This window comes from Filicampus tigris, chromosome 2 (assembly GCF_054856515.1).
Source record: "Filicampus tigris isolate MCC_2025a chromosome 2, RoL_Ftig_1.0, whole genome shotgun sequence".
Classification (NCBI taxonomy): Eukaryota; Metazoa; Chordata; class Actinopteri; order Syngnathiformes; family Syngnathidae; genus Filicampus; species Filicampus tigris.
This window is the reverse complement of record NC_141218.1, coordinates 3023230-3050359: the sequence shown is the minus strand read 5'-3', so window position 1 is coordinate 3050359 and position 27130 is coordinate 3023230. Positions and strand designations below refer to the sequence as shown.

The 27130-nt window shown below is 44.5% G+C and overlaps 4 protein-coding genes across 5 annotated transcripts; 1 reads left to right on the top strand and 3 right to left on the bottom strand.

The window, feature by feature from the left end:
* Positions 1 to 296: 296 nt before the first annotated feature.
* Positions 297 to 6136, bottom strand: acadvl (acyl-CoA dehydrogenase very long chain). The gene is made up of 21 exons (XM_086023938.1): positions 5993 to 6136; positions 5697 to 5782; positions 5516 to 5579; positions 4906 to 4974; positions 4745 to 4817; positions 4600 to 4664; positions 4389 to 4523; positions 4163 to 4307; positions 3906 to 4035; positions 3422 to 3547; positions 3101 to 3299; positions 2878 to 2982; positions 2718 to 2804; positions 2570 to 2632; positions 2368 to 2469; positions 1795 to 1892; positions 1640 to 1712; positions 1469 to 1541; positions 1318 to 1390; positions 1151 to 1226; positions 297 to 1055 (listed from the first exon to the last, which is right to left on the bottom strand). Exons 2-21 carry the CDS (start codon positions 5768 to 5770, stop codon positions 918 to 920), a joined length of 1968 nt encoding a protein of 655 aa, XP_085880064.1. The 5' UTR covers positions 5771 to 5782; positions 5993 to 6136; the 3' UTR covers positions 297 to 917.
* A 713-nt stretch (positions 6137 to 6849) lies between these two features.
* Positions 6850 to 9176, bottom strand: LOC147150886 (uncharacterized). Of its 2 annotated transcripts, none has more exons than XR_015085739.1 (2): positions 7819 to 7903; positions 6850 to 7243 (listed from the first exon to the last, which is right to left on the bottom strand). XR_015085739.1 is itself a non-coding variant. In XM_086023939.1 (2 exons), exons 1-2 carry the CDS (start codon positions 9172 to 9174, stop codon positions 6941 to 6943), a joined length of 342 nt encoding a protein of 113 aa, XP_085880065.1. In that variant the 5' UTR covers positions 9175 to 9176; the 3' UTR covers positions 6850 to 6940. The 2 variants fall into 2 exon arrangements, 1 of the variants encoding a protein (XP_085880065.1); XM_086023939.1 differs by lacking the exon at positions 7819 to 7903 and adding an exon at positions 9136 to 9176.
* Positions 9177 to 10541: 1365 nt separating this feature from the next.
* Positions 10542 to 13806, top strand: pnp5a (purine nucleoside phosphorylase 5a). Its single transcript, XM_086017551.1, has 6 exons — positions 10542 to 10710; positions 11625 to 11794; positions 11871 to 11974; positions 12048 to 12223; positions 12287 to 12477; positions 13415 to 13806. Exons 1-6 carry the CDS (start codon positions 10688 to 10690, stop codon positions 13627 to 13629), a joined length of 879 nt encoding a protein of 292 aa, XP_085873677.1. The 5' UTR covers positions 10542 to 10687; the 3' UTR covers positions 13630 to 13806.
* Positions 13760 to 26781, bottom strand: capn1 (calpain 1). The gene is made up of 22 exons (XM_086017541.1): positions 26569 to 26781; positions 25636 to 25992; positions 23146 to 23215; positions 21146 to 21264; positions 20567 to 20700; positions 20317 to 20485; positions 19162 to 19245; positions 18996 to 19081; positions 18846 to 18920; positions 18608 to 18768; positions 18380 to 18540; positions 18296 to 18307; positions 16978 to 17189; positions 16871 to 16910; positions 15931 to 15996; positions 15780 to 15837; positions 15648 to 15712; positions 15473 to 15541; positions 15324 to 15402; positions 15136 to 15252; positions 14999 to 15057; positions 13760 to 14933 (listed from the first exon to the last, which is right to left on the bottom strand). The coding sequence occupies exons 2-22, from the start codon at positions 25888 to 25890 to the stop codon at positions 14907 to 14909; spliced, it is 2118 nt and encodes a 705-aa protein (XP_085873667.1). The 5' UTR covers positions 25891 to 25992; positions 26569 to 26781; the 3' UTR covers positions 13760 to 14906.
* Positions 26782 to 27130: the final 349 nt, after the last annotated feature.

Sequence of the window (27130 nt, the reverse complement as noted above, 5' to 3'; positions counted from 1 at the left end):
GAACCAAAGCTAAGCAAAGATTTAAGAGTGTTTTAAGAGTGTGTCCTGGGCGTGTTTCTGTCAGGTGTCAGCGAAATGAGCGTCCATTGGTACTTGACCCGGTTAGGGACGATTACAGAGATGGACGAAACCCACTTCCGTACTTGAAAAAAACAAAAAAAAAACTTCTCATCCTCCAAAATGGGCAATCTCTGTTGATTTTTACATTCAACTATAAGCATTAAACATATTCTTGTAAAGGGGTCATGACAAATGTACTGTATATGATGTAAATTTAAAATACAGAAAAATGCACATTAGTAATCGAACCATTTATTGAGTTCTCAATTTCCTTAAAAACAACATTCTGTCCTTTGCTAAATGCCTTGCATTAAATCAGTGTGATCATCACCTCTGCGATATTAGCAGATATTGTTCTATTGCAGTTTGTGAGCTGATACAAGGGCCAAGTGGAGCAGAACTTACTTTGTCATGTTACATAAGGCAAAAGTGTTACAGTCGTCACTGACACACACAGAAAAGCACTGAAAACATCATCCCCTCTATCAGTTATTAAATGTGTCATAAATGCGGATTACATGAAACAAGATTTCAAAGTATACAAATAAAACAAGTTTGACAAATCAGTCCCTTTCTACAGCTCAATGTTCAGGAAGGTCAATGGTACATTGAAGAGTGAGGCGAAGAGATGAGGCGCTTGCGGTGGTTGTTTGAAGGCCCTTTCACTCCAAAATATTATTTCTGTGGCTTGAAAGTCAATGTGCTAGTTTCAAATAACAACAGCAGACAATACGACATCCTTACAAATAAATACACTGAAGATGCAGCTTGCGACCAGCTCCAACGGATGATGAGGTGTTGTTTGATGTGTTGCTTGGCGACGCCAAAAAGAGACAATCGGGCAAACCATCGAGTGTTTAGAAACCTAGCGGGTGAGGGGCGACCGTTCCCCCATTCTCCACCACTGCTGCAGAAATGGCCCGGAAGTTGTTATAAAGTTGCCTGGACTGGCTGGAGCGCAGCACCTTGATGTCCCGCATGAGTCTGCCGTGAGCCTGCGGCACCAAAGGGCGCGTCAGCAAAGCGCACGGCCTGCATTTGGAGGCAACGTATTTGACCATGTGCGTGTGTGTCTTGAAGAAAATCTCACCTCCACACACCAGGTCTCGCACAGAACTTTCTCATGTTGGGCCGAGGACTGGCCCCGACTCAGGGAGCGCGACGCCCTGCGGAGGACAACAACCCCATCAGGCTACGCAGATACTTGGAGGTGGTTAGTAGACAAACAAACACACAAAGAGGTCAACATGCGCGTACCTTGAGAGGACGACAATCATGGTGTAAATGTCAATGGCACAGTCCGCCACTCTCATCAACACAAACTGCTCATCTGCAACAGGAAATGATGATTCATTTGCTCGCAAACATGCCAAACAACGAGACCAAGCTGGAGGTTTTGCACACTCACCAATAATCTTCTTGCCGTGTTTAATAAGAAGCTCCTCGACAGCCACGCCAAATTGTTCGATGGCTTTCACGGCCTATGTGGCAGGAAAAAAAAAAAAAAAAAAAGGTGACGAGGGAGCAAAACAAATAGAAAAATCAACGGAATTCCAGTAATGAAGCTGTGATAAGACACCATTTCGCCACTTTGAGTCAGCTCAGGGTGGATATTTCCTTGAAGTGTCAATCCTGTGCTCATGCCTGCCTTCCTAAAACAAGACAGCAAAGCAAGCCAGATGACGCGAAGAGGCACTCTAGTTCATCGAGTCCAGCAGAGTGCTCAGATGTTACCTCTTTGCTCTCTTGGTCAGTTCCTCCGCCAGGAGCCCAGCGTTGCCCAGTGGGTTCTTCAGAGCTTTTTGTAAGCTCTTCAACTGGTTGCCCGCATTCTGAGGAGAAGGGTCCGAGTCAAGGACACGGATGATGTCAAAAGATGACATGAAGTAGGGGTGGGAACGATAATCGTTTTTTTCGATGCATCGTTCTGTGTATTAAAAAGATTCTGAATCGATTCATGGGTATTAATGAGCGATATATTAAAGTTTAAAAAAAACGAAAAGCATGCGCAAGAGATTACGTGCGTTTGTACGTCAGACGTCTGTGCTAGGCTAAGCTAATACATGATAAGATGGTGGAACAAGCAAAACCTCATACGAGCGGAGCAAAAGTCTGAAATATAAATCTCTGCTCTTCCTTGAGTTTTTTGTTTTAAAAAAGGTACCAGTGTTTTATCAAATGTATTGCTATAAAATGTAAGCCAATGTAGTGATGCATCGGAATCGCAATCAAATCGAATCGTGGGCCTCCGAATCGGATCAAATCGTGAGGTACCCATAGATTCTAACCCCTAACGTGAAGGTTCACCTGGAAGCCGTTGAGGGCCACAAAAAGCCGTAGGATGTCATTGGTGCCCTCAAAGATCCGGAAAATCCGCAGATCCCTCATCACTCTCTCGACTCCAGCATCCTGAGGACAAAAAAAAAAAAACATCGCACCTCCTAAGTGTGTATTCATTGACTTGACTTTCTCCGCTACCACTGTCAGAAGCAGTGGAGCGATCGTTTACCTTCATGAAGCCCATGCCGCCCATAACTTGAATACACTCGTCGGTCACAATCCACGCAGCTTCCTGTCAAGAGGTTCACAAAGACAAAGCTGCAGTTGAGCGACGGCGACGGAGCAATCGGCTGACTTGGAACGTCAAAGGTTCTCACAGAAGCGAAGATCTTGCTAATGGCCGCCTCGATCTGGAACTCGGTGGCTCCGCTGTCCATGTTGCCGCTGATCATGTAGGCCAGAGACTGCGGGAAGCGCAAAAAAGTCCTCAGCGTGGATTTACGGCAAGCCCCTCACGTGTGCTCGACTTCTACCGACCTCGGTGACGTATTGCAGCATGGTCATGCGGGCCACCTTCTCCTGGATGGCCCCATAGGTGTGGATCTTGTTGCCAAATTGGGTCCTGTTGGTCGCATGGTCCACCTGACGAGAGGAGGAAACTGTGACAGTTACTACGGCACAGAGATGAATGAACAAAAATCTGCTCCACTTGTGTGAATGAAAACGCAGGCGTGGATGAAGAGTGCAAGGAGAAAGTCACCGCTTTGTTGATGGCCCCTTTCATGGTCCCGGAGAGGGCGGCCGCCATGCCGAATCGGCCGTTGTTGAGGATGTTCATTGCCACCTTGAAGCCGCCTCCCACCTCACCCAGCACGCAGTCGGCTGGCACGCGCACGTTATCGAAGTAAACCTCGGCCGTGTTGGACGCTTTGATGCCCATCTTCTTCTCTGGTGGCCCGCTGGCATTTGGAAGAAAAGGTCAATGGCCGCTTAAATGGCATGCTGTAATTGTGCCGATTTTTAGAGGAGGGTGAGAAAAAAAAAAAAAAAAAAAAAAAAAAAGGAATGGGGTTCTTCTCACTGTGTCACGCCACCAAAGCTCTTCTCCACAACAAAAGCTGTGATCTTGTCTTTCATCTCTCCCGTCTTCGGATCCTTCATTGGTGTCTTGGCAAACACGGTGAAGATCTCGGCCAGACCGCCGTTACTGAAAGGAGGAAACAAAATATCACAAGCGATAAAAGACTCGAGTCTGATTCCTTTTGGGGCGCATTTATGCAAAACTATTAGGAATATTTTTTGGGCTACAATGATTTCATTTGTGGGTACTCGACCTGGGCTATTTATTAGAAGAATGTGTGTTTATTGACGCTAAGTATTGGCTTAAGATCAAGCTGACAGAATGACATAATGCCATTCCAAACAAATGGCTCAATGCACGATTACATGCAGAGTGAGTGAGTGAGTGAGTGAAAGATGTGCTGATGTAGCCCTTTTGATGTTTCTTTTATGTATGTTTTTCAAAAAGTCTCATCTTGGCAAGCCTGCTTCTTCAGTGGTCTCACCTTATCCAGATTTTGCTTCCATTGAGAGTAAAGTACTGTCCGCAAGGGGACTGTACAGCTATGGTTTTGATGGAGGCAGCATCAGAACCGCTGGCTGGTTCAGTCAGGCAAAAGGCAGCAATGTGCTCACCTGGACAGACGAACCACAAGTCACTTGTGTGTGTCCTTAATTCAGTAAGTAAGTTTAGATGTTCAGAGTAGGGAGGAGTATTGTCCTTTGTGACAATACAGAGCACTGAGTGAGGGAGCGGGATTACCTGACGCAAGCTTAGGCAGGTATTTCTCTTTTTGTGCCGGGTTGCCAAAAAGCAAAATGCCCTTGAAGCCGATAGACTGGTGGGCACCCAGCGTGATGCCGACGCCGAGATCGTGAGTGCCGACGATTTCTACCAGCCGGGCATACTGAGGAGAGAGAGAGACGGATGATCTGATCGCTGACTGGGTAAACGCCACCCACGCTGGTTCAATATCAAGCGGACGCACCTGTGTGTTGGTGAGGCCCAGCCCACCCAGGTCGGCCGGCACCTGCAGGCCAAAGGCGCCCATCTCTTTCAGGCCCTCCATCGTATGGTCCTCGACTTTCTCCAGCGCATCGTTCTTGGCCGGATCGTTCACCTCCTGTAATTGGGATGTGAGTCGCAAGGGTAACGAGAAAAATCACCAGCGAGCCAGAACAGCTTCAATTTGACCTCACCTCAAAAAACTTGCCCACAGGTGGCACAAGCTCTCGGAGGAACTGCTCCTGCTCTTCGTTCAAGACTAAACACGCAAGAGAATTTTCTCATCAACATTGTTTGTGTATTTAAAGAATTTCTAGTCTAACAAGATGTTTGGTTTACCGGAAGGGTAGGGAAACACCTGAGATGTGGCAATCTGCCCCTTGAAAATATTGACAGCAAAAGATTTGGATTCCTGTGGAATAGTGAACAGTACAAAGTCAATGGCAGCATTCAAACACACCATCCACATCTGCATTGCAACGTCTTGGCAAGCAACATACTGCTGCAGCCGTCTTCTCCGCTGCAGTGGCAGCTTCCGTTGCCACTGCTGCCGGCTTCTCCAACACTGCCTAAAGTTCAGCAAGGGAACAACAACATTGCTGACAAGCCTGACATATTGTGGTCCAAATCAACATCTTACATTGACGTTATTTTCTAAATTGTATGTTTGCGTAAATTTGACCCAAATACCATGCAGTGGTATGGCAACATAAAGACAATGACTTTGTGAAAGAGGTCAAAGTTTTGAGCAAGGACACATCAGCCAAAATAACTATGTACACAGCTGACATCCCATAGTGTCTCTAGAACATTGCTATGTATTTTATATACATGAAAACAAACATCATTCGAGCACAATCGTCGCAACCAACCACTATCCACATGACTACTTCCTGTTCCTGTGTGCTGTCAGGACAGCTGCAGTGTCACCTTAAATGCGGACCACGTGACCAGTCAACTTTCACCCACTTAGTCCGGAATGGGGTGATCGTGTTATATCACCATCAGTACCCAAGCATTATGCCAAAACTGATGTATAAGGTGTGCAAGAAACACGACATTCATAAAATGGACGCGTAAACTAGCGATACAAGGCATTCTGTGACATACCTGTGTAGCTTGACTTGCATAGAGGCGTGTGTTGTTGACTGCCACGACAGCCTGGCGTTGAGCCCTGAATAACATGAACGGATTTTGGTATGTATGTTAGTAAGTAACATAGCATGAATATAAATTCCAAGTATAAATATTTTTACGAGAAGTCTTGACTGTAAACATGAACGTTACAAACCCAATGAGTCCGGGTGCGATCCGTAGAATGGCACCACAAAACGATGAAGACTGGCCCACTTTAAGAAGCAGCATTATTTCATTGAACTGAAGAGCGTAAATATGAAAAAAAAAAGAAAAGAAAGTAAAACAGCAGAACAGAGTTAAATGGTTAGCTAACTGTTAGCATCGCGTTGACAACGACCGACTACCAAACGTTACGTCACGACTGTACCGGCTAGAACCTTCTGGTTTAGTAGTGCTCTACTTAGTACATAACTAAGGTCAATTGGATAACAGCAATCTTACATGACATACCAGTGTCGGATATAATAATCGTACTCTTTGCGAGCAGAAGCAGAAGCAGACAACAGTCTTGGAAAGTGGCAGATTTTCCCCTCTCCTCCCTTGAACGGGTTACCCGGATAATGACCGCTGGTCGCGGTGCATCATGGGACAAGTAGTTTTAGGGGCCGATGAATTACAGTATTTGTAGCCTAATAAGCTATAAATACAGTTTAAAATCGCTATTTTTAACCCTGATCAAATTCCATATAAATAACAGCATTTCCAATCCTTTCCCATTGTTGTGATGCAAATAATTAGAGTCATCTTGTTTAAAATCATAGAGGGATTTTGAAATTTCTTATTGAAAATGTATGCATTTTCAACATTATGAATCATTGTTTACAATTTACACATCACATTGGATCTATATGTACCTCTATAAAACAACTGGTTAAGATCTATAAATAATTTTAAATTTACGTAAATTCCACATAAGTATATCTGGGAATCTTAAGATAAGATAAGATAAGAATGCCTTTATTGATCCCACAGTGGGGAAATTTTCATTGTTACAGCAGCAAAGATATAGGTCACACAGGGACGGCGGCATAATGTAGCCATTAATATATAACATTGACGGCAAACATTCAGGATCAAACCTATGTAAATATACGCAGTAACATGTGTATATACACATGTATATATACACACCAACATACATCTACATAAAAAGTATGAGGAACACTCATTTTGGCCTGTACATAGTACAGAGGAAAAATACTCTAAGTAAGTGACAGTGCTGCAGTGCTGTAGTGAAATGTAAGGGACAGCATTGGATAAAAATAAAACTAGACTAACAGTAGTGGGGAATGTTGAGTATTGTACGGTATTACAGTAGTGGGGAATATTGGGTATTCCACGATATGAGCTCAGGCGCAGGACTGCACAATTGCACTAATGTCCGCCAGTTTGTAGAGACTACACAATGTTCTTGTTAAAGAGTCTGACAGGAGCAGGCAAGAATGAACGGCGGAATCTCTCCTTTGCACAGCGAGGGTGTAACAGTCTGTCACTGAAGGAGCTGTGGAGTGCTGTTAGTGTGCCCTGGAGGGGGTGGTCCGGGTTGTCCAGCATTGATGACAGCTTGGCCAACATCCTCCTGTCCCCCACCGAGTCCACAGAGTCCAGGGAGCAGCTCAGCACAGAGCCGGCCCTCCTGACCAGTTTGTCCAGCCGCTTCTTGTCCCGGGCCGAGACGCCGCCTGCCCAGGTGACCACTCCCTGGAAGATGACCGATGCAACCACAGAGTCATAAAAGTTCCTGAGGAGTGTCCCCTGAACCCCAAAAGACCTCAGTCTCCTGAGTAGGAAGAGTCTGCTCTGACTTGACAACCTCAACTGACTCATATCACCATATAAACTAAAGTGGAAACTTTTCAGAAATAGGGTGCAAGTGTCCCCCTGACTACATTCAAATACATACAAGCTCGGTCAGCAAATGAAAAAGAAGGGTTCCACCAAACCAACCTCTTTTGAAACTGAAGCTGTTGACTGACATATTGCAATGAAAATATTTCTACAGGAGATATTCCTTTTCATATGACTGTATTCTTCACAGTGCAAGGTGATACAGCATTTTATGTAATGTAGGCTTACTTCGCTCATGAAATTTGACATCTTTTAGACTTCACAGGGCATCAATATCAGACGTCAAATCCCGAGTAGTAGCCAATTTCAGAATGTGGTCGTGAGTGCGCACTCCAGTGGTCAAAATTAGCAACAAAAGTTCTTTTTTGTGAAAAATTGCAGTTAAAGCAGCATATTTTTTTATTGTTTAAAAAAATTAGATTCATTACCTCATCGCTATTCATCCAGTTTGCAGGCCAGCGAGAGCTCAGGATTTCACGACACTACGCGCTGGCGCGCATGGGAAATGTGGTTAACCTTTGTCAAAACACTACCGCTTTTGTCCACATAGCGCCGCCATAATCAACCAAAACTGACATATGACACAGTGTTGTTTTAATGTGTTCAATCCCCACCGCTAGATTTAATCCTTTGGCGAGCTGGTTGCCATTGCTGCCATAGACTTTGAAACGTTTAACTATGTATAAAATCAAATGGCTCCCAAATTGTCTGCTGTGTGCAGAGGTGGATAATCCAGGTCCAGAAAGTAAAAACCCTGCCACAGTTTGGGTTTAGCCACAGGTGCTTCTACTCAACTGCAGGTAAACGAGCTCAGTTGATTAGAAACACCTGCGGTTAACGCCGAACTGTGGCAGGGTTTTTACTTTCTGGACCTGGATTACCCACCTCTGGCTGTGTGATAAAAGTCCTTGGTTTGTTTTTGCCAAACTCCAACAATGTTCAGTTGCGCTTTGAAATGTTCTAGGTTACCTATTAAGCTGTAAAAATCTTACATTTATGGATATCAAGTCACAGCTAGTACGAAGTATGCCAATGTTGCACAATGGTGTGGGCCTTAATGGTTTTGTAAGGGGAAAAACTTCAGAATATACAATAAATGAGACATTTAGGGAGGTGTTACTTCCTATAACTAGCCCGCAAGGTAATTATTGTGTGCACTCATTTGTCTTTTCAGATGTCTTTTTAAATTCTTTATAATACAGTATAGACTTTTCTTTTAAACATTTGACATCAAGTACAAGCACCTGTGACCTGGACCAGCGTTCACACGAAGACTCCCGTGTGCCAAGTCAAGCCGCGAGTTACATAACGAAAAAGCCAGGCCACTCGTGGTCTACATAATCAACAAGCTAAGCCTCAGAATCTTGTGTGAAATGTGTCATGTGAACACAAAGCTGCCAAGACACAAATACATGCAGACAAACACACAGAAATGTCATTTTAACATCTTGCTAATGTACCAGTTCAGTTTGTTGTTGGACCTTTGAACTTTGAGAACAAGTTCAATAAAGGGCAAACAGGAAGTGTACTTAAATGAAAATATATTGTGTTGCTGGTGGTATGTTAACCTCAATAGCTCCTGGCGACCTGTTGGCTTGTCATGTGGATGCAAAATGTCACACGGCCGCTATTAAATCCTCAACGGCGCTGATGGCCAACTTCCTTTGAACCAATAAGTGCGTTTACGTAACTCTTCTACAGTCACCGCACTTGGTACTTACTGTTTGTGCTTTTTTATGACTCACCTTGTTCTCGCACAGGTCCCACCATTCACACGTCTGCATTTCATTAGGCCACATGTCATGTCTAGTCAAGTCAAATCAAGTCAAGTCAATTTTATTTATATAGCCCTTAATCACAGGAAAGTCTCAAAGGGTTCACATGCCGACAGCAAATACACGACATCCCCTGATCTTAACCCCCAAAGAGGGCAAGGAAAAACTAAAAAAAAACATCTGGGGAAAAGTGAGAAACCTTGAGAAGGGACCACAGATGGGGGAATCCCCCTTCCAGGGTGATCAGGCTGCAATGGATGTCAAGTGTGCAACATTTAACGCACATTTTGGTACTATACAGTGTTAGTTAAAATAATGTGAAAGTTAATCAGATGAAGTGCTGCAGGAAGATGACATCGGTGAAGTGAGCAGGGGCCCAATGGTCAATGTAGAAATCTCCATAGCAGCGCCACTGCTGGGGTCATGACACCCCATGTCACATGGTCACCCATTCCCTAGCCTGGAAATGCCAAAAAGCTGCCCAAACCACTCACGTCATGCTAACATAGCCACCGCATGCTAATGCTTGGAGACGATTAGAAGCGGCATGGAGACTGTGGATGAACTGTAACTTGATCGTGGCGAGGAGACAATTAGATGCGGGGTGGAAACCATTGGACATGGCGTGGAGCCAAGTCGATGTGATTCAGGCCTCGTGAGGGTCTGTCCGTCTCGTGAGATCTTTTACGTCAAACGCTCGCTTCATCAATCCGCTTCGCACATGCTGTTTGATGACACGGGATGTGATGATTGTTCTGGCTCACATGTTTCGTAGACAAAAGTTGTTTCAACCTCGAATGACATTACTTTAATCCTTATCTCCCTTTTACCATTTGACCTGTATTGCGTACCCTGAATATAGATAAACATACCATACTGTATACAGCACTGTATGGGCCGAGGTGTGTGTGCACTCGTGGCATGTTGCTGTTGTCTTCCTGTTATGACTAACATCAACCTGGAGGCCAGCTTGTCCGCGAGATAACATGCGGGAACATTCAAGGACGACTTTGTTGAATCAGGAAAGGCTTTATTTGGCTTTTATGACTTATTGGATTTGAAGCCACCAAACACACACAGACACAATGTAAACAGGGTGAAAAGTACAAAGTGACACACTGAGTCTGTGGGGCTGCTTGTGTGAATGAACTTCATGATCTGACTTTGTGTGTTTTTAAAAGAATAGAACAAAACTGATATGTCTTTAATGCCACAAAACATACAAAGATGGCTACTGGTGATGATTAACGACTGAATCAGGATGTCATAAAATATCCCACCCCCGCCCCCCAAAAAAGTGGAGGTTCGGGGGCGTGCGAAGGCGTGCATTTTGAACCAATGAGAATGCGTTTTGCGCATGCGTCATTGGGAAAAGGGGCTGAGTTATAAATTACACGCGCTCACTGAAAAGTGACAGACAACGTCAACCAGCCGCAAAATACCGCGCACAACGTGACACAAGTTGATCTAACTGTTTTTTTTCTCACCAGCCTGCTTCTTGCGAGTACTCTACTGCGCCGTCATGTTTCCACAAGGTAACCAGTGGTAAGTCATCATCTACTTATTTAACAATATCTCTTAAAAAAATGTTGTCCTCAGAGAGTATACATTGATAATGTAGTAGTAGCTACTTATCAACATAAAACGTGGCGGACGTGTTTTGCTCGTCGAAGTTGTCTTTAACAAGTTTTGCCCTGACAGCTAATTAAGAGAGGATGGGAAAATGTTGATGTCCTCTCGCTAGACTTTGGAGAATGCATTTGAAATATGATTGGTTAAAGAAACAGTACTATTGCTGATATAGTTTGTTACTTTGGTCAGCACTACAGAAGTTTGATTGGACCAAAAAAACTCTGTCAACTCATTTTTGACGTGGGCTACATCGCAATTACTAATTACTAGTTACGGTGTCCGTCGGAGGGCCGTTATATGACTGAACCCAACATTCAAATCAGAGAACAGTAAAACGTGTTTGTTCAAATATTATTACATTTATTTTAAAAGGGAGATTATAGAAAATAAATGCTTGCAGCACCTCAACAATTTAAAAGTGAAGACGATTTGCAATTTTGGTACTTTAGTAAGAAACATGAAGTCGTTGCACATCATTTTCTTGGGCCTTAGTTTGACACCTGTGATGAAGCAGTACAACCAAGAAAAAAAGCCACCAAATCAATGGAACAGGCTGTTGGACATACATCAATGCAATTTCATGGAACAGATATTATAATAAACTTTACTTGGATTCGGTGATCGGTACTTCTGATAGCGTTTCATTACTATTTTAATTGTAACATGATGTCGGATTGCGAGATGGTTATCCTTTATACGCCACTAAAACTGTACATTTTTAATAAAGTCAAGCGATATAATCATCATAATAAGGATGTTGAAAAAAGAGAATCCTCCCAACGGCGTGGTAACAGGAAGTTACATATCACGTGCTTCTGCGTCTGCAGTTATACTTACGAAGACTGCAAGGTCACAGCCGATTGGCTGCTGGCTCAGACCGACGTGCGGCCTTCCGTCGGCATCGTGTGCGGCTCGGGCCTTGGCGGCCTGGCGGCAATGTTGAAGGACCAGGTGGCGTTCAACTACAAGGACATCCCAAACTTCCCACAGAGCACAGGTGAGTTTAGCCACCTCCTCCGCCACGCAAACGTCCCGCCGAAACTTTGGCTGATTTTCTCTTGGGTCTGGTACAGTGCACGGACATGCCGGACGACTCGTTTTCGGGACACTGAAGGGGCGATCATGTGTGTGCATGCAGGGCCGCTTCCACCTGTACGAGGGCTACTCCATCCAGAAGGTTGGTTGGCATTAATTAAGGTGCTGGCAAATCTCTGTGCCCCCGGGGCTAAGCTGCTCTTTGCTGTGTTCAGATCACGCTGCCCATGCGCATCTTCAAACTGCTTGGCGTGGGCACAGTGATCCTGACCAACGCGGCTGGCGGTCTCAATCAGGACTACAAGGTGGGAGACATCATGATCATGAAAGACCACCTCAACATGCCAGGCTTCGCCGGGAACAACCCACTGGCCGGACTCAACGACGACAGGTAGGACACAAAAGATGCCTGGAGCAACCGGCACGATGCTTACGCGTGCTATGCGCAACTCAGGTTTGGAGTGCGCTTCCCGTGCATGTCCGACGCGTACGACCGAGAGCTCCAGCAGCTGGCCATGGACGTGGGCCAGGAACTGGGCTTCGGGGACTTCCTGAGGGAGGGCGTCTACTGCGTGCTTGGCGGTCCGTCATTTGAGACCATCGCCGAGTGCAGAATGTTGCATAAACTTGGTGCTGACGCCGTAGGTGAGTTGCGCTAGATCGCCGCTTAGCAACACGTGGGTAGGCAACTCCGGTCCTCCAGGGCCGCCATCCTGCCTGTTTAAAGCGGAAATCAACCCAAACATATTTTTTTTCCCCAGAATATTTTCCCAGCAATATTGCGTTTGTGGAATGTAAGTTAAAGCAGCAAAATCCACCCCTAGCTATCTCAGGGGGCGGCCATTTTGTCACTTCTGTCGACTGAAAATGACATCATAACTACTCAGGGCTCAGATAATGACCAATTACGGGTCAGCCTCAGAAAACAGGTCAGCCGTGTACCTGACCGCTGAGTAGTTGTGATGTCATTTTCAGTCGACAGAAGTGACAAAATGGCCGCCCCCTGAGATGGCTAAAAACGAGTGGATTAATTCTTATTCCACAAATGCAATATTTATCAGAATATCTTGTTTCAACCAGTGGCCTTGCATAGAACATGTTCTTGAAAATAATATTTGGGTTGACTTCCCCCTTTAAAGAAAGACATAAGTGAGTCTGAAGTCGTAACCTTCAAGTCACAAGTATGTCCTAAGTGACTGTTGCAAATATCAAGCGAGTGGAGTCCCTACAATGTCAAGAAAGTCAGTAGACTCAAGTCATCTTGTTCAGTCACAATTAAATGGAGTCATGATGAAAATCAAGTCAAAGTACCAAGTCCGACTTAATGGAAAACCCAAAAAAAATTTTTCATTCCACAGATGCAATAAGAATCACTGAATCAGAATACCTTGTTTGTTTGTAAAGTGCTTTGATACAGCTCTAGCTGTTATGAAATGCGCTATATAAATAAAATTGTATTGTATTGTATTGACTCGTGCTCGGGGATTGGTTCTCTTTTGAGTCTAACGTGAGTCAAGGCACGTGACTCGAAGTCGCCGCCGTGACTTGGTTAGCTGACGTCTGTCTCGCTTTCCCGCGGCAGGCATGAGCACGGTCCCCGAGGTGATCGTGGCTCGCCACTGCGGCATGCGCGTCTTCGCCCTGTCGCTGATCACCAACCAGGCGGTGATGGACTACGACAGCGAGGAGAAGGCCAACCACGAGGAGGTCCTCCAGACGGGCAAGCAGAGGGCGGAGCAACTGGAGCAGCTCATCTTCACCATGGTGACCAGGATGGAGCACAACAACGACGCCTGAGTCATCTCGCCTTGTTCTCTAGACCAAACTTCCATTCTCTTCCATTCCAAAGTGTGCAACTGCCATGCTCCTCCTTGTTATTTTATTTGTATTGTTAACAGTTGATCAACATGTACAAGTGCGATTGAAGTCAACTTGGTTTTTTTTTATTTTTAATAAAGGTTATTTATTACAACACTCTGTGACTTTGATTGGCTTTTGCAATGCGTGTAAACAGAAAGTTCTTCTTAAGAGTTACAAAAGTGTTATTTTGTTACGCCATTAGAAAACTGACACATGCACAGCATCGCGGGTGCTTGAAAAATGGCCACCAGTTTGGCAAGAGAAGCGTAGATCAAAGCTGTGTCTACACTTTGCCCCTCCACCCTGCAGCTAAGTATGTTTGTCTAGACTCTAGAGCTTGGCTTGAAGCACAATGGCGCAAATGTATAAAAAAGTGAATACTGGCATCCCATGCTGGTCCAGGCGGTGAGGTTACAAAAGGCTAAACGAACGTTCTCCATGGCACAGGTGTCAAACTTGAGCCCTGCAGGCCAGATACGCCTGCCACTGCCCACTAAAGCGGAAAGTCGAGCCATGTTTCTGGTTCATGTCATTCTGGCTGAAAATCTCTCCCAACAGTGGCTTTTTTCTTCACTTACAACAGATAATATAACAAGCATTTTCACAAAATCCCTTCTTAACATACTGTAAATCGTCGCTGTCCTGTGAAAAACACTTTTGTCCAGTTTTGGATTTTTAAAAAATGTTCATGTTAATGAGTTGTCTGTAACGCGGAAAGACCATTCACGTAAAAATATGATTGAAACAAAATGGACGGACTGTAAGTGTTTTTCATAGGACGGCGATGAAATGGAACAAGAGTTGTACAGTTCCAAGTTGTACAGTTTGCTTTCCACAATTTTCCGTGACTTCTCCTGAGTCCATATTCAAATTATTAATATTAACGACTCACGTAAAAATAAGGGTAACATTTCAGGGTTGACCTAAAACGCACTATGAACTTTACAGGTGAGCTTAATTTGACCTCTACCAAATAATTTTTATAGTGCATTTGAGGAATTCCTGAATTCTAAACACAAGCTGACTATCTCTAACTTCTTGTGGCCTAAATGGTTTTCACAGTCGCAATTGCTACGATGTGGCCCATGCCCGAAAGGAATTTGACAGCCCTGCTCCACGGCAACCATTCAAGTTGTCGGCAACATGCCAGCGTGACGCAATGCGGTGATGAGGTCGAAGCGTCGGAAGGCACCAGACACGCCGTCAACTGGCGTCTAGGCGAACATGGTGAGGGAGAGCCACTGCAAGAAACAGGAAGTGGTGACACATGAGGACGTAAGCTAGCGGTTAGCACATTTCCTGTTACCTGAGAGAAGTTGAGCGCAATGACGCCATCTGCGTCCGTGTCCATGATCTTGAATGTTTCTGTCGCAACAATAAGCGTGACCAAGTCAGTGTGAGGCGGGGGGACTAAGGGGAACTGAAGTCACGGGAAAAACTCACTGAACATGGACTCCAGGCGAACCAGGCAGGTGACGAAATTATCAAAGTCGACGGCCATATCTTCCTCCGTGTAGCGCAGGATGATGAGCTGGAACAGGTGATTGGTCAGCTTGAAGCCTGCGGCCAAATGGCAAAAGTTAGCGCGCCCGTGAGGAGGACGCTTGCACGTAGGCGGCGAGACGGCGCACCTGCGGACTCCAAAGCCATCCTCATCTCGTAGGAGCTCATGCTTCCCGACTTGTCCAGGTCAAAGTTCCTGAAAATGGTCTGTTTGCGAGCAGGAGAGTTCACGTGATTTCAGAGTGACCTGCCTGTGTTTGTGTGCAACAAATTTTACCAGGTAGCGTTTGATCTTCTCCCACAGGACATGGAACTCGACCAGGCCAAGCTTCCCACTGCCGTCCGACTGCCAAGATGTTGAGGAGACCGACGGGGCACTTGAGTCACATGACTCGACCTCAAAAGCAAAACGGAGACGGGAGAGTCCCCAGCAAAGACGGCTGCAAGGATACGTCCATGAGGTTGATCATGCTGCGACACGCCTCCTTGGTGAAGCCGTCCGTCTTCAGGTCTTTGTCTGTTGCCATGGAAACTAGGTTGACGCCTCTGCGTGTGAGTGTCGGGGGCCCTTGTAATGTACTTACGCTTGCTGATGATGCGGTTGAGGATGGTTTGCAGCTCGTTGATGCTAATTTCCATGTCCTTCACGCCGCACGCATGCACGCACGCACAGACACGCCTTTGTCACGTAAAAGGTCAGACACCAAACAGGAGGAAAAAGCAGCACGTGCTTACCGGCCCAGCCAACTGTCGGAAGAGACTCTTGAAGTCGGCCTCAATCTGACTCTCGTCCAAGTAGTTCTACAAGGAAAAGAAATGCTGTGATGCCGAGACAGCAGCGCGACCAGGAACAAACAAGCGGTGCGTTCCAAAATGTGAAGATTTGTTCCATTCAATTGGATTCATTCAATTTCTTTCTTCTAAGGTGACTAATGTATTGTTATATTTTTGTCATGTTATTTGATTTAAAAAAAAAAAAGATTCTGAACTGCTACTGATGATGTGCTGGGAATATTTATTGTATATTGGACTTTTTTATATAATTAATTCGTTTCCATTCGTGCTGTCAAGCGATGAAATTTTTCTAACTAATTAATCGCAAAATTTTCCATAACTAATCATGATTAATCGTATTTTTTTATTTTTTTTTTACAAAACTTGGACCAGATATTTACTTGATTAAAATCTTGGGCTTAATGTGGGAAAAAATGAAAGTATATTTCGATTCAAAAACTGTTCTAATAGCTTTCTTGTCATTGAATACCATTCTCATTCTGTAAAAGACAACTGTTGAACGATAGGCCAAAGACATAGAACTAATAGGGTATACGAATTTGGCTGTTCAAAGTGTACAAATTATTTTGGATTTCTCTAATGAGCCGTCAAACAACTTTTTAAAGTAAAACTACATAAAAGTCTGTCTTTGAGACAGTGACTCTTCTCTAAGTTTGGCTGCAAAGAGGCCAGCTGTCGCAGGGATTACATAAAACTGAGTTAACTGAGTTAATTTTTTAGTGCGTTATAAAATTGTAATGAATCTCCATAGCTAAGGCTTTAACTTTGACGGCCCTAGTTTCTATCATTGCAACATGACACTGGCGTTATGAGAAGGTAGCTCGAGTCTCCATGAAGGCTCAGGTACCAAATGCACAGCCCGCCACTGTAGTTTCCTCACCTCGCTCGGAAGATCCGCCACCACGTCGTCATCCAGCTCCCTGAAGCGAAAAAACTTCACGTTAGCGAGCGGCCACGTTTGCGAGGACGTAACAAAGCGTCACTCACTCGGAATCGGCAGGCTTCTCGGAGAAAACCCGCAGGACGAAGTCGGCCTCCTTGTGGGGCTCGAACGTGGACGGCACGATGACGTATTCGCCGGCCGGGAGACGCAGACGCGAGCTGACCTCCCTCAGGTTGATGAAGAGTTCGGAGCGGGCGCTGGAGGCGTGCGTCAGGAAGAAGTTCTGCTTTAAGTGGACCCGCGTCTGCCCCCTAGCCTGAGACGCAAGTCGGTTACCACCACCATTCTGCTTTGCTGGAAAAAGCTGAATTCGCAGGGGTGCACATAATTTCTTTCATGCGGTACTCGCATGAGTACCACGAGATTGTCTTTGGTACTCACTAGTGGTACACCGGATCACATAAGTCACGGTTCGGATCGGTCATGCATTTTGAGTCACGCATCGGATCTTTTTTTTGTATGAGCAAAAAAAAAAAAAAAAAAAAAAAACGCTAAATAGAACTTTTTCTTCATTTATTTAATATCTAATCTAATATGTCCATTTAGGATTTAAGAACACAATTTAACGCAAATTTGTAAGTGGTACAGTGTATACATTTCAAGGTATCCTGCCAGACATTTTGCGCTTTTGCGTTTTCTTCCAATTATTAGGCAAATGTGGTATTATCAATTAAATGAAGACAAAGTTTTATTTTTATTTTTTTTTAAAGAAAAAGACTTGAAGTGCAATTTAAGTCACCCTTCTTAAAACATGCACAGCACATTAACTACCAGCTAATGATAACAGCTGCTAGCCACGCACGCCGGAGACCTGTGCCTTATCATACAATGACAGCGTAATTAACCAGCGGTTTATTTGTGTCATAAATTAGCAACTGAAAATGATTTCGAGACAGCGTTGTGTTGGTGTTAGTAGCAAGCGTTAAAACTGCCGAATACATCGAAAACGGAAGTCAGGTTAGCTGTTATGCCACCACGCGGGCCAACTTCAAGTAAAAGTTCACTAAGGCTATTGCACTGGCATTAATGACTCAATGTATTATTTGGTAAGATTTATTTTGAAGTTAGCCTTTGTGGAGGCGGTGTGTTCATTGAGTATGTTTGCTCTTGTACATGCAACTTACGTGATCTTGTGGGTAACTTCCTCTACTGAACGCAGACTACTCACGTTGCCTGTGAACGCGCACCGTTTTTTTCACCAACCATTCTGCAGATCGTGCCCATCCTGAACCGATGCTTGATCCTTATCCTTGATCCAAATACGCTTCGCGACGCAAATGACGGTACGCATCAGTGATTTCTGTTGCGCATGCGTACCTGCGTACCAGTTATGTGCACCCCTGCTAATTGGAAAGCTCATACCTCATTGGGAACCTGCAAAAAGAGGACTGGATGAGATTACAGAGCCTGGAAGTAATCACAGGATCTTTGCGGGCGGACACCGACCTCGTAGACGGCGAAGCCGATGGTCTCCATGTCTTTGCCCTCCCGCCGCTTCTTCCTGCGGTCCTTCTGCATGAGCGCCACCAGGAAGCTGCAGTCCGACGCGCCGGCCACATCGGGATGCTGCAGCAGTAACTTGAACTGCGGGTTCAGCCAAAAGGTCGCTGGATGGGAGCGGTTAAAAGTCAGGCAAGGCTTTTAGACCCACACTGGTCCCGTGCTTTTTCTTACCTGGATAGTTCCGGCAGCCTCCGGCCGTGCTGCCCCGCCTCCACTCGCCAGGGTACAGCGACGTGCTCCACGTTTTCATCTGGCTGTTCTGGAGAGCGTCGGCTGTCAGGTTGCAGATTTCCAAACGGGTGAACTCGCGCAGAAAGTCGCTGAAAGACATCCTAGGGCGGGGGGGAGGGGCGAACCGAGGCTATAAGAAACGACCACCATTTATGGAAGCAAAGAGAAGCGGACTCACCAGAATTCGCCGTCCTCGCTGCGGTTTTGGAGCCGAGCACGGACTCCACGGTCTATACTGTCCCATTCTCGTGAACTGTACGGAAAAAGGTTCAAATGAATGGAATCCACCAGCAGGACTGAGGCTCAACACAAGAGGCGTGTGTCTCACTTGTCGCTCCAAGCGCCGGTCCACTCCACTTCCCCCCACGGGTTCCTGATGCGGACGAGCTTGGTCATGTTTCCACGGAAGACCACCTAAGGGACACGTTTGAGCGCGGTCACATCGGACCGAGACACGCACCACCACCACCTGCACCAGCGTGACGTTCTCGCACCTCGTCCAAGCCCGTGACGGAGTAGGCGTGTCCCTTGACCAGCTTCTTGAAGGTGACCGCCTCCATGTCTCTGGAACTGGTGATCTGGTATCAAAAACCACAGAGGTGGGAGTAAGTCAGAAGTCCGAACCTTCCAGTTTGACGCTAGTCCCAAGTTACTAAAGTCCACCCGAAATTTCAAGCAAGTTGAGTCAAGTCATTACTGCAGTGAAGACTAGAGGGACCTAGCCTTGCCACCAAGGGCAAAAAAACACAAGTAAGTTGTTGCCTATAGATATAGCCAAGCACTAATTATGTCCAAATGAAACTCCTCAATCCACTTTAAAACAGTGCCTCGGCATAAAGATACCATCAGATGGCACCAAAGCAATGCTAACATGTCAGTTTATGACAAATTCAAGGTTTACTGCAGTGGAGTCTTGAGATAACTTTAGTTGAAGACAACGTTAATTCGTTTTGTGACCACACTCGCACCTCAAGCCATCTTTTCCCATTGTAATTCATGACAGAAAAGTGCCTTTCAATGAGGAAAAATAGCACTCTATAATATTGTAGTTTATAAAAACATGCAACCTGGCGGCAGTATAAGAAAGACTGACGGATATACTCTACACAGACGTCTGCACAGTCTAAATGTCTCAGCTCCTCGCAGACTCGCAGAAGATAAAGAATACATCTTACTGCTATATTGAATATCTATGTTGCTGCACTGTTTGTGTTCAAGTATCAGTATCTTAAAGGGATTTATATATGTTTCACATTATGCGTTACCATTAGCATTAAGCTACAGGACTACAGATATTTTGTTTTAAATAAGCAATGAGTAATTATCTTGGTATTATGCTCGGTTTGCCAGTAAAGCAGTGGCATTAAACAGTTTGAATACGTTGCATGTTGGTTTGGTGTTTTTTTTTACAGAATAGCATACACGTAAAAAAATAAAATAAAATAAAAAAATAAAAATCAGTAACGAAAAGTAACACGTTTTTTCCCATTAGTGTGCGTACGTGGGAATGAGTGAATGAGAGGAATTTTGTAGGTTGACGTTCAGTCTATGCACTTGCATTAGATAACAGGCAGATCTGCCACATCCAATATGGCAGCCGCACTGACGTAACGCAGCACTGGCGTATACACGTCCATGTTCCGACTCACATCAATGGAGCAGCCGAGCAGCGAGCCCCTCTCGATGGCGCGGCCCATGATGCTGAAGAGGTCGGAGGGCGCCTTGCTCAGCTCAAACATTTCCGTCACGCCACCCGTGAAGTCCTCGAAGCCTTCGGACGTGCTGCCGCCGGACAGCGCCTCGTAGCAGCCGTTCAGCCTGGGGCGGGCAGAGTCCACGCGTGACTTGGGCGGCGCTCGGCTCACCCTGAGCGCTGACCCGGCGCCGGGCTGGGCTTACTTGGCGTAGGCCTTCTCGATCAGGGCGCTCCAGAACTCTCCACCCTCCGCCGAGTGGACGAAGAGCAGCTTGCCGTCCTTGACGGGCAGACGGTCGTCGATCACCACCTCCAACCACTCGCCGAACTGCCAGAACTGTGAACAGGAGACGCCATGTCAAACAAACATCTTATGTGCCATTGCTACCTTTGGCCTTCTTCATCTTTGCAATTGGGCTTGTTTCTGCTAGTCCAGTCAAAGTGGTGTGTGGGCTCCCTCTAGTGGTATGTGAAAGAATCACTTCCTAAGAACAGTTCAGTTGTATTTGACTTTGACATGTTGACTAAAAGATGGCATCAAAGCGCTACTTTTCTATTTGACAGGGCTATAACTATCCAGACTAACTGAAGCTCCTCCCTTTACCATGAGCACATTTGTGGATTGCAAACATGTGCGGGAACATTGTGCTCCTCCTTGGGCCAACTCTTATGACACCAACACACCATAAATCTCTTCATCCATGCAAATAAATCATTCCTTCGGCATTTTGAGTACACAGCGGAAAGAAGCAACTGTGACCGTATTAGCACACACGGATTACCTGGAAGTGGAAGATTCCGGCATATCCCTGCTCAAAGCTCTGTCCATGCGGGACCACTCGGTGCAGGAGGTTGTTATTTAAGGTCAGCGAGGCGATGGCCGCCAGCAGCCAGCAGTCCCCTGCGCACGCATGCACACACATACACTATGTCACATGACGAAGCCGAGCAAGGAAAACCTTTTGAGCATTTATAGGATGTCAAAGTCAAATGGCTTTACATTTTTTTTTCAATCTACAATTAGTACAAACAAATAGTGCGCAACTACATACAGCACAACTAGCACAACAGTCGGGAATTTCTATACACTAATAGAACAACTTTGTCATGCTAGTAGAGTAAGACAGTTATTCTACTAGTGTGTGTGCGTACTTGTATGTAGAGCCTAAGTTGGAGATCAAATAAATGCACAAATGTCTTGGCTTTGGCTGTATAGAGAAAATTGTTGTTGTTTTTTTCACCCCCTAGTGGTCAGGTTTCCATTTGTGTATGCTAGTATTGTAGTTCTCGAGATCGGTCTTGGTCTCGAAACCACTTTCGGTCTCGTCTCTTTATTGAAGGCCTTTATACTCGGTCTTGTCTCGGTCTAGGACAGAGCAGCCGCAGGATTTTTGATCAAGACCGGTCGAGACCAGGCCAGTATTACTGCGATCAATGAGAAAGGCAGAACGCAGGTGCTGCGCTTCCTTCCCGGCGTCCCCCAGCACACAGAGAGCGGATGAAGACCCCCTGGAGACGCAGAGCACCCGAAATATTTGAAAAAATGTCGGCAAACTCGTCATTGATTAAGTTAGGTTCACAAAAGCATAAGGAGTTCATTTGTGTAGCACAGTGCGAGGAGAAATACTCTGCAACATGCAAATTCTGTGGCATTCAGTACAGAAACCACTGGCACAAGGTCCAACTTTTATCAGCACATGGGAGGAAACATAAAGGCAGGCAAAGTAACTGTTAAATGAACTAGCTACACTGGAAAATTTCAGAACACCCAATTTCAGAACACCCAATTCCAATTTTTTTGCTAACAGATCAAACCCTGTGCTAACTAGTACAAAGTCAATAACAGTGAATGAATATGGTTCAGCAAATGTGTTTCATAACATATGTTGCAAAAAAAACTAAACAATTAACGCATATTTTAAGACAATAAAAACTCAGTAAGGCTAATCTTTAAAATTGTTTAAAACCAGTACATCACACCTGTCAACCCCCGGGCTGTGCTCAATCTTACAAAAGTTGTAATTTGCCTGTTCATTTCTGTATATAATCTTACACAGTATCTATATATAATATTACATAGTATTTATCCCTCAGCGGGAGAGGTGGGGGGGAAACTGAACGGACATTTCTGTGTAGAATCTTACACAGTGTTTATCGCTCAAGGGGGGGGCACGAGCTTTGCTCGTGAAAGTCGGCCAAAGTTTGCAGTCGAAATCGCTAACGGATGCTCCGGATTAGAGCCGAAATGGGCAAGACGAGATCGGTCTAACAAAAAACGAGTTTTTAATTATTTTTTTTCCTGTACAAAAATTGTTATACGGCGTACACAATTTGAAATGATCAAAAAACGTATACAATACGGGGAAAACGTACAAGTTGACAAGTATGAATATATTCAAAGAAATTTGATTTCTTTCATCAAAAAAGTGAATATATCTGGACTATGCAGTGATGCATGCATGATGTGTTTCTCTGGCTTCTATAAGTTATACCTGTTTGTCGTTGTACTTGGTATTTGTGTTGCAAACAATGAAAACATGGTCATTTTGTTCATTTTTTGTGTAAGGGGGGGCGGTTGACGGCTATACAGTCTTGGTCTTGGCTCGGTCTTGACCTCCAAAAGTCTTGGTCTGGTCTTCATACTCTCTAGTCTCAGTTGGTGTGGTCTTAACTACATTGACTACAACACTAGTGCATGCACAGCATGTGCCCATTGAGCATGGGTGGGGCTTTCAGTTTGCGTCTGAATTCTCAATGTGACATACAAACATTCCCCACTTACCCAGAGCTCCCTGGCAGATGTCAGTTCGGGTCGCGCCGTCCACAATGAAAGCGGGACGCTTGCACAACTCCTGGAGACACACATGCACGCACACAACTATTTTACATGGACACACTTTGTTCATGGCCAAGAAAATCAGTGTTTCCCTATTTTTATTGAGCAAAGACACATAAAGAAAAATCTCAATGAACACTACCCAAACAAATGTCAAAAAGGTGGATAGGCATGCTAATTACAGTACTGTATGTGCCTTTCACAATTGATTGGGAGAGCATCTAATTGCTCTGCATGTCGCTGACATAGATAGATGAAAAGTTACATGTTCGTTGCATGGTAACTAGCACAGTGGTTGGGAAGCACTGATGGAGCTAACACAAAGTAGCTGAGATAAAGGGTCACCCATGTCAATGGTACCGGTAACTTGTTTGTCACTGCAAACATCATAATTGGTTTGTTAGGACAAAAATAATTGGTCTAATAATAAAAAGATAAATGATTGATGTTGCGCGGCTGAACAAATGTGTAGGTATGTCTCACCTCGCAAATTCTCACCTGCTGGATGAAAAAATTACTCATTACCAATTCAGAGGTAGCACCCTTCTGTTAGCTGTACATGGCGAGCTTTAGCATCAGGGTGGCATGTGAGGGCCTGCTGCTTTTATATTTATAAATAGATTCTATATTTTATAAGATCTATTTCTGACAGTGCATGCTAGCACTTGTGTGTGCGCGCTGAGTTGAAATGCAGCTGAAAAAAAGAGAGCGCCTATTTGTGTCATCGCACATGAGCGCACGCTTGACTTCACCTTTACATTTGAGTGCAGACGTGTGTGTTGAAAGTGCCGTGTGCGGTAAGCAACGCGGGACACACAATCACGGCTGCATCGGAGCATGCATGTCACGCTAACATGCAATACGATGAGCACGCTACCGTCGTACTTGTGAATGTGAGGGAACCACATCAGAAACTACGTGACTCTTAAAGCAGTTAAAAATCACAGAATTAAATGTTGTAAGTGTGTATATTTTTAAAGTGGCTTAAACTTTTATTTTTCGGTACATTTATTATGTACAGATCAGTTGTATTTATCTTTGAAGTACAATACAGGCAGTTACATTAAACCTTTTAGAACTGATTGTTTTTAAACATCCATTTAGGTAAAATTTTTATTTAACAATAAATTCTAATTAAATACTTTTTAGGTACAGTTTTTTACATTTCTATATTTAAGGACAGTTTTAATGTTCAAACTAGGCAAAGGCCAGTATTAGATTCTGAATGTACTATAACAGTGAGCAAAAATGTTGCTGTTCCATTGCGTCAACGCTTTGTGAAATAAAATCAGAACAGAAATGATGCTAGCCATGCTAGCTACCTAAGTAGCAAGTCTATAGGACTTATTTCTTACTTATTGGAGCGGCATGGCTCAGTGGTAGAATAAAAATTTCTCAACCCAGAGGTGGTAGGTTCGATCCCCGGACATTGTGACCGTGTCAAAGTATCCTTGAGAAAGATACTGAACCCTGCGTTGCTCCTGATGATGCGTTATCACTTTAGGTAAATGAGTGTGAGGCACAGTGTGTGAAGCGCTTTGAGTATCGAAGATAGAAAAGCGCTATACAAGTGACAGTCCATTTACCATTATTTCAGAAATTGTAGGTGCAGTATCTCTTATAGCCGGTTGTAAACATTCATTTTAATATGGCATTATATTAGAAGTAATATGGCAACATAACCTTGAATTTGTTGAAGACTAATGGATAGAGTTGTCCTGAACCGATCATGTGATCAGAAGTCGGAGACAATCACGTGATTTTTGTTTTTTTTATCTGATCTATATCGGCTCAAAAAAGATCGGATTTTTAAAATGTTCTTAATTTCTGGTTGGGTTAATAAGAAAAAAGTTCACATTGTTTAGACATTTACAAGTACCTAGGCAGTACCAAGGGGTTGTAAAAAAAAAAAAAAAACAGAATCACTGATTTACAGCGCATTATGTTTTACATACTGTAATTAAAAGTACAACATTTAAAAGCAGATACAAATAGAGTTAAAGAGATTTACTAAAATTCTTACATGAGCGTACAGTACTGTACAAGAATTTTTTGAAAGCATGATTTTAAAAATGCTTTTAATGACCTTAATCATAGGAATGGGAAAAGATAGTTTTTAACCTGGATTTAAAAGCATTTACACTTTATTGATATGTTTTGAATCTTTAGTCATTCATTTTACTCCTTTTGAAAAAGCTTGGACCGTAATATACACAAGTACAGAGGAAAAAAAGTTTTAAGGATCATGTATTTATTTATTTATTTCATATGTAAAGGTGGGCGTGTTGTTCACGGGTTTTTACAGTATTTTTTTTTTTAGGTAGAACTTAGTGTATGAAGTTTGTGAACCACTGCACTAGAGGGAATACCACAAAGTAATTCTCAAATGCTTTCTTACAACACTCTAGAGGTACTGTATAGTTTGCTGCATCTCACCGTAGGCCTCAACCAGCGCACGCCGTACGTCTTGGACGACCTCGGTCCAAGCTCGTTGAAGCCCAGAGAGGAGGCGGCGCAGGGGAACAGGCTGTCCTCAAAGAGCCTCCCGCTCTGGAGACATTGCGACCGCAAACTCTCGTAGTCTTGACCCAGGAACTTGACGGCGTTGTCGTTCTGGCCCAGACCTTCCTGCCGGTCCCTCAGACTCCGCAGCTGCACCGCCACACCCGTGGCACATATGGACTCCACCATGTTGGGCACGTGTGGGTGGGTTGTGAAGTGTGTCAGGTTCTGATGTTGATCATGAACGGGTCAAAACCCGCCTGTCAAGATCTTTGGAATGTTACACCGCCTCTGGAAGTAAACAAGAGCAGGAGATTAAATACCATGCTCTAGTCAGGGATTTGTCACTATTGGGGTCAGAAACAAATTTGCTGTATAACAGCGGCTGTAAATCACATGCAAAGTTCCTACGCTTTTGTGCCAAACAACACCCAAGCTTATCACTACCCACACATGACGGCATCAAGGCTACGCCGCCCTGCAGGACTATTAAAAAAAAATGAAGGCTTCTTGGTTCATCTCCACACACTAACAATTGATTGTAATATTCAGTGTTATATTACATTCATGATGTGTCAATAAACAGACAGCATGTCAACACAGCTGCAGCGATAAAAGGTCAGAGGTCAACTCTGACTCCTGGTGGTGGGTGTGGCCTCGTATCCGGCTGTCAACGACTGTGGGGGACACGCAAAAGCAGCTGCACCCAGACATGGTCACGTGACAACGTTCCACACCCACCCAACCCGACTTGGCATTTGTCCAGTTGAAAAAAGTTCTTGGAACTTAGGAAGGCCGCGGAAATGTTGGAAGTAAAGCAAATGTAGTTGTGCAAGTGAAAGAGTGCGGAACTGGAATGGGTGTTACCTGCGCGCGTGCACGTTCCTTTCGTTCCTTTGAGGCACTGCAGACAAGAACGTGTGTGAAGATAGATGAGGAGCACACACCCGTCTACCTTGTTTTTCTTCTTCTTTTTCCTTCTTCCCCCTCCCTTTTCAGCCCTTTTCTTCTCTTGCGTTCTTCTCCCCTCTAGTTCCGTCCCCTTCTGCCTGCTGCCTCTGCTGTGCTCGTTTGGGTCGATGGCGTGCGCATGCGCGGGAGGGAGGGGATGGTTGTGTTTTTTTGTTTTTGTTTTTTGAGTTCGATAGCTCACCGCTAAAACCACTTCAGGATTTAACTGGCGCGCACACACGCATATGTATACATTCTTACACAACCATTGAATGGTAATAATATAGATTTGTATGAAAAAGGCTAAAGAAAATGAAGAGTCTTTATTTCAAATACAATAATAAGAACAGTTAAACTTGTGAGGAAATAACATGCAATGTGGACACAAATATGTTAAAATTACAAAACGAAACGTGCAGCAAAGTCTAAATAGGCAGTCGTTGCTGGTATACGACTACATTTCCCAGAGGTCAGTGTA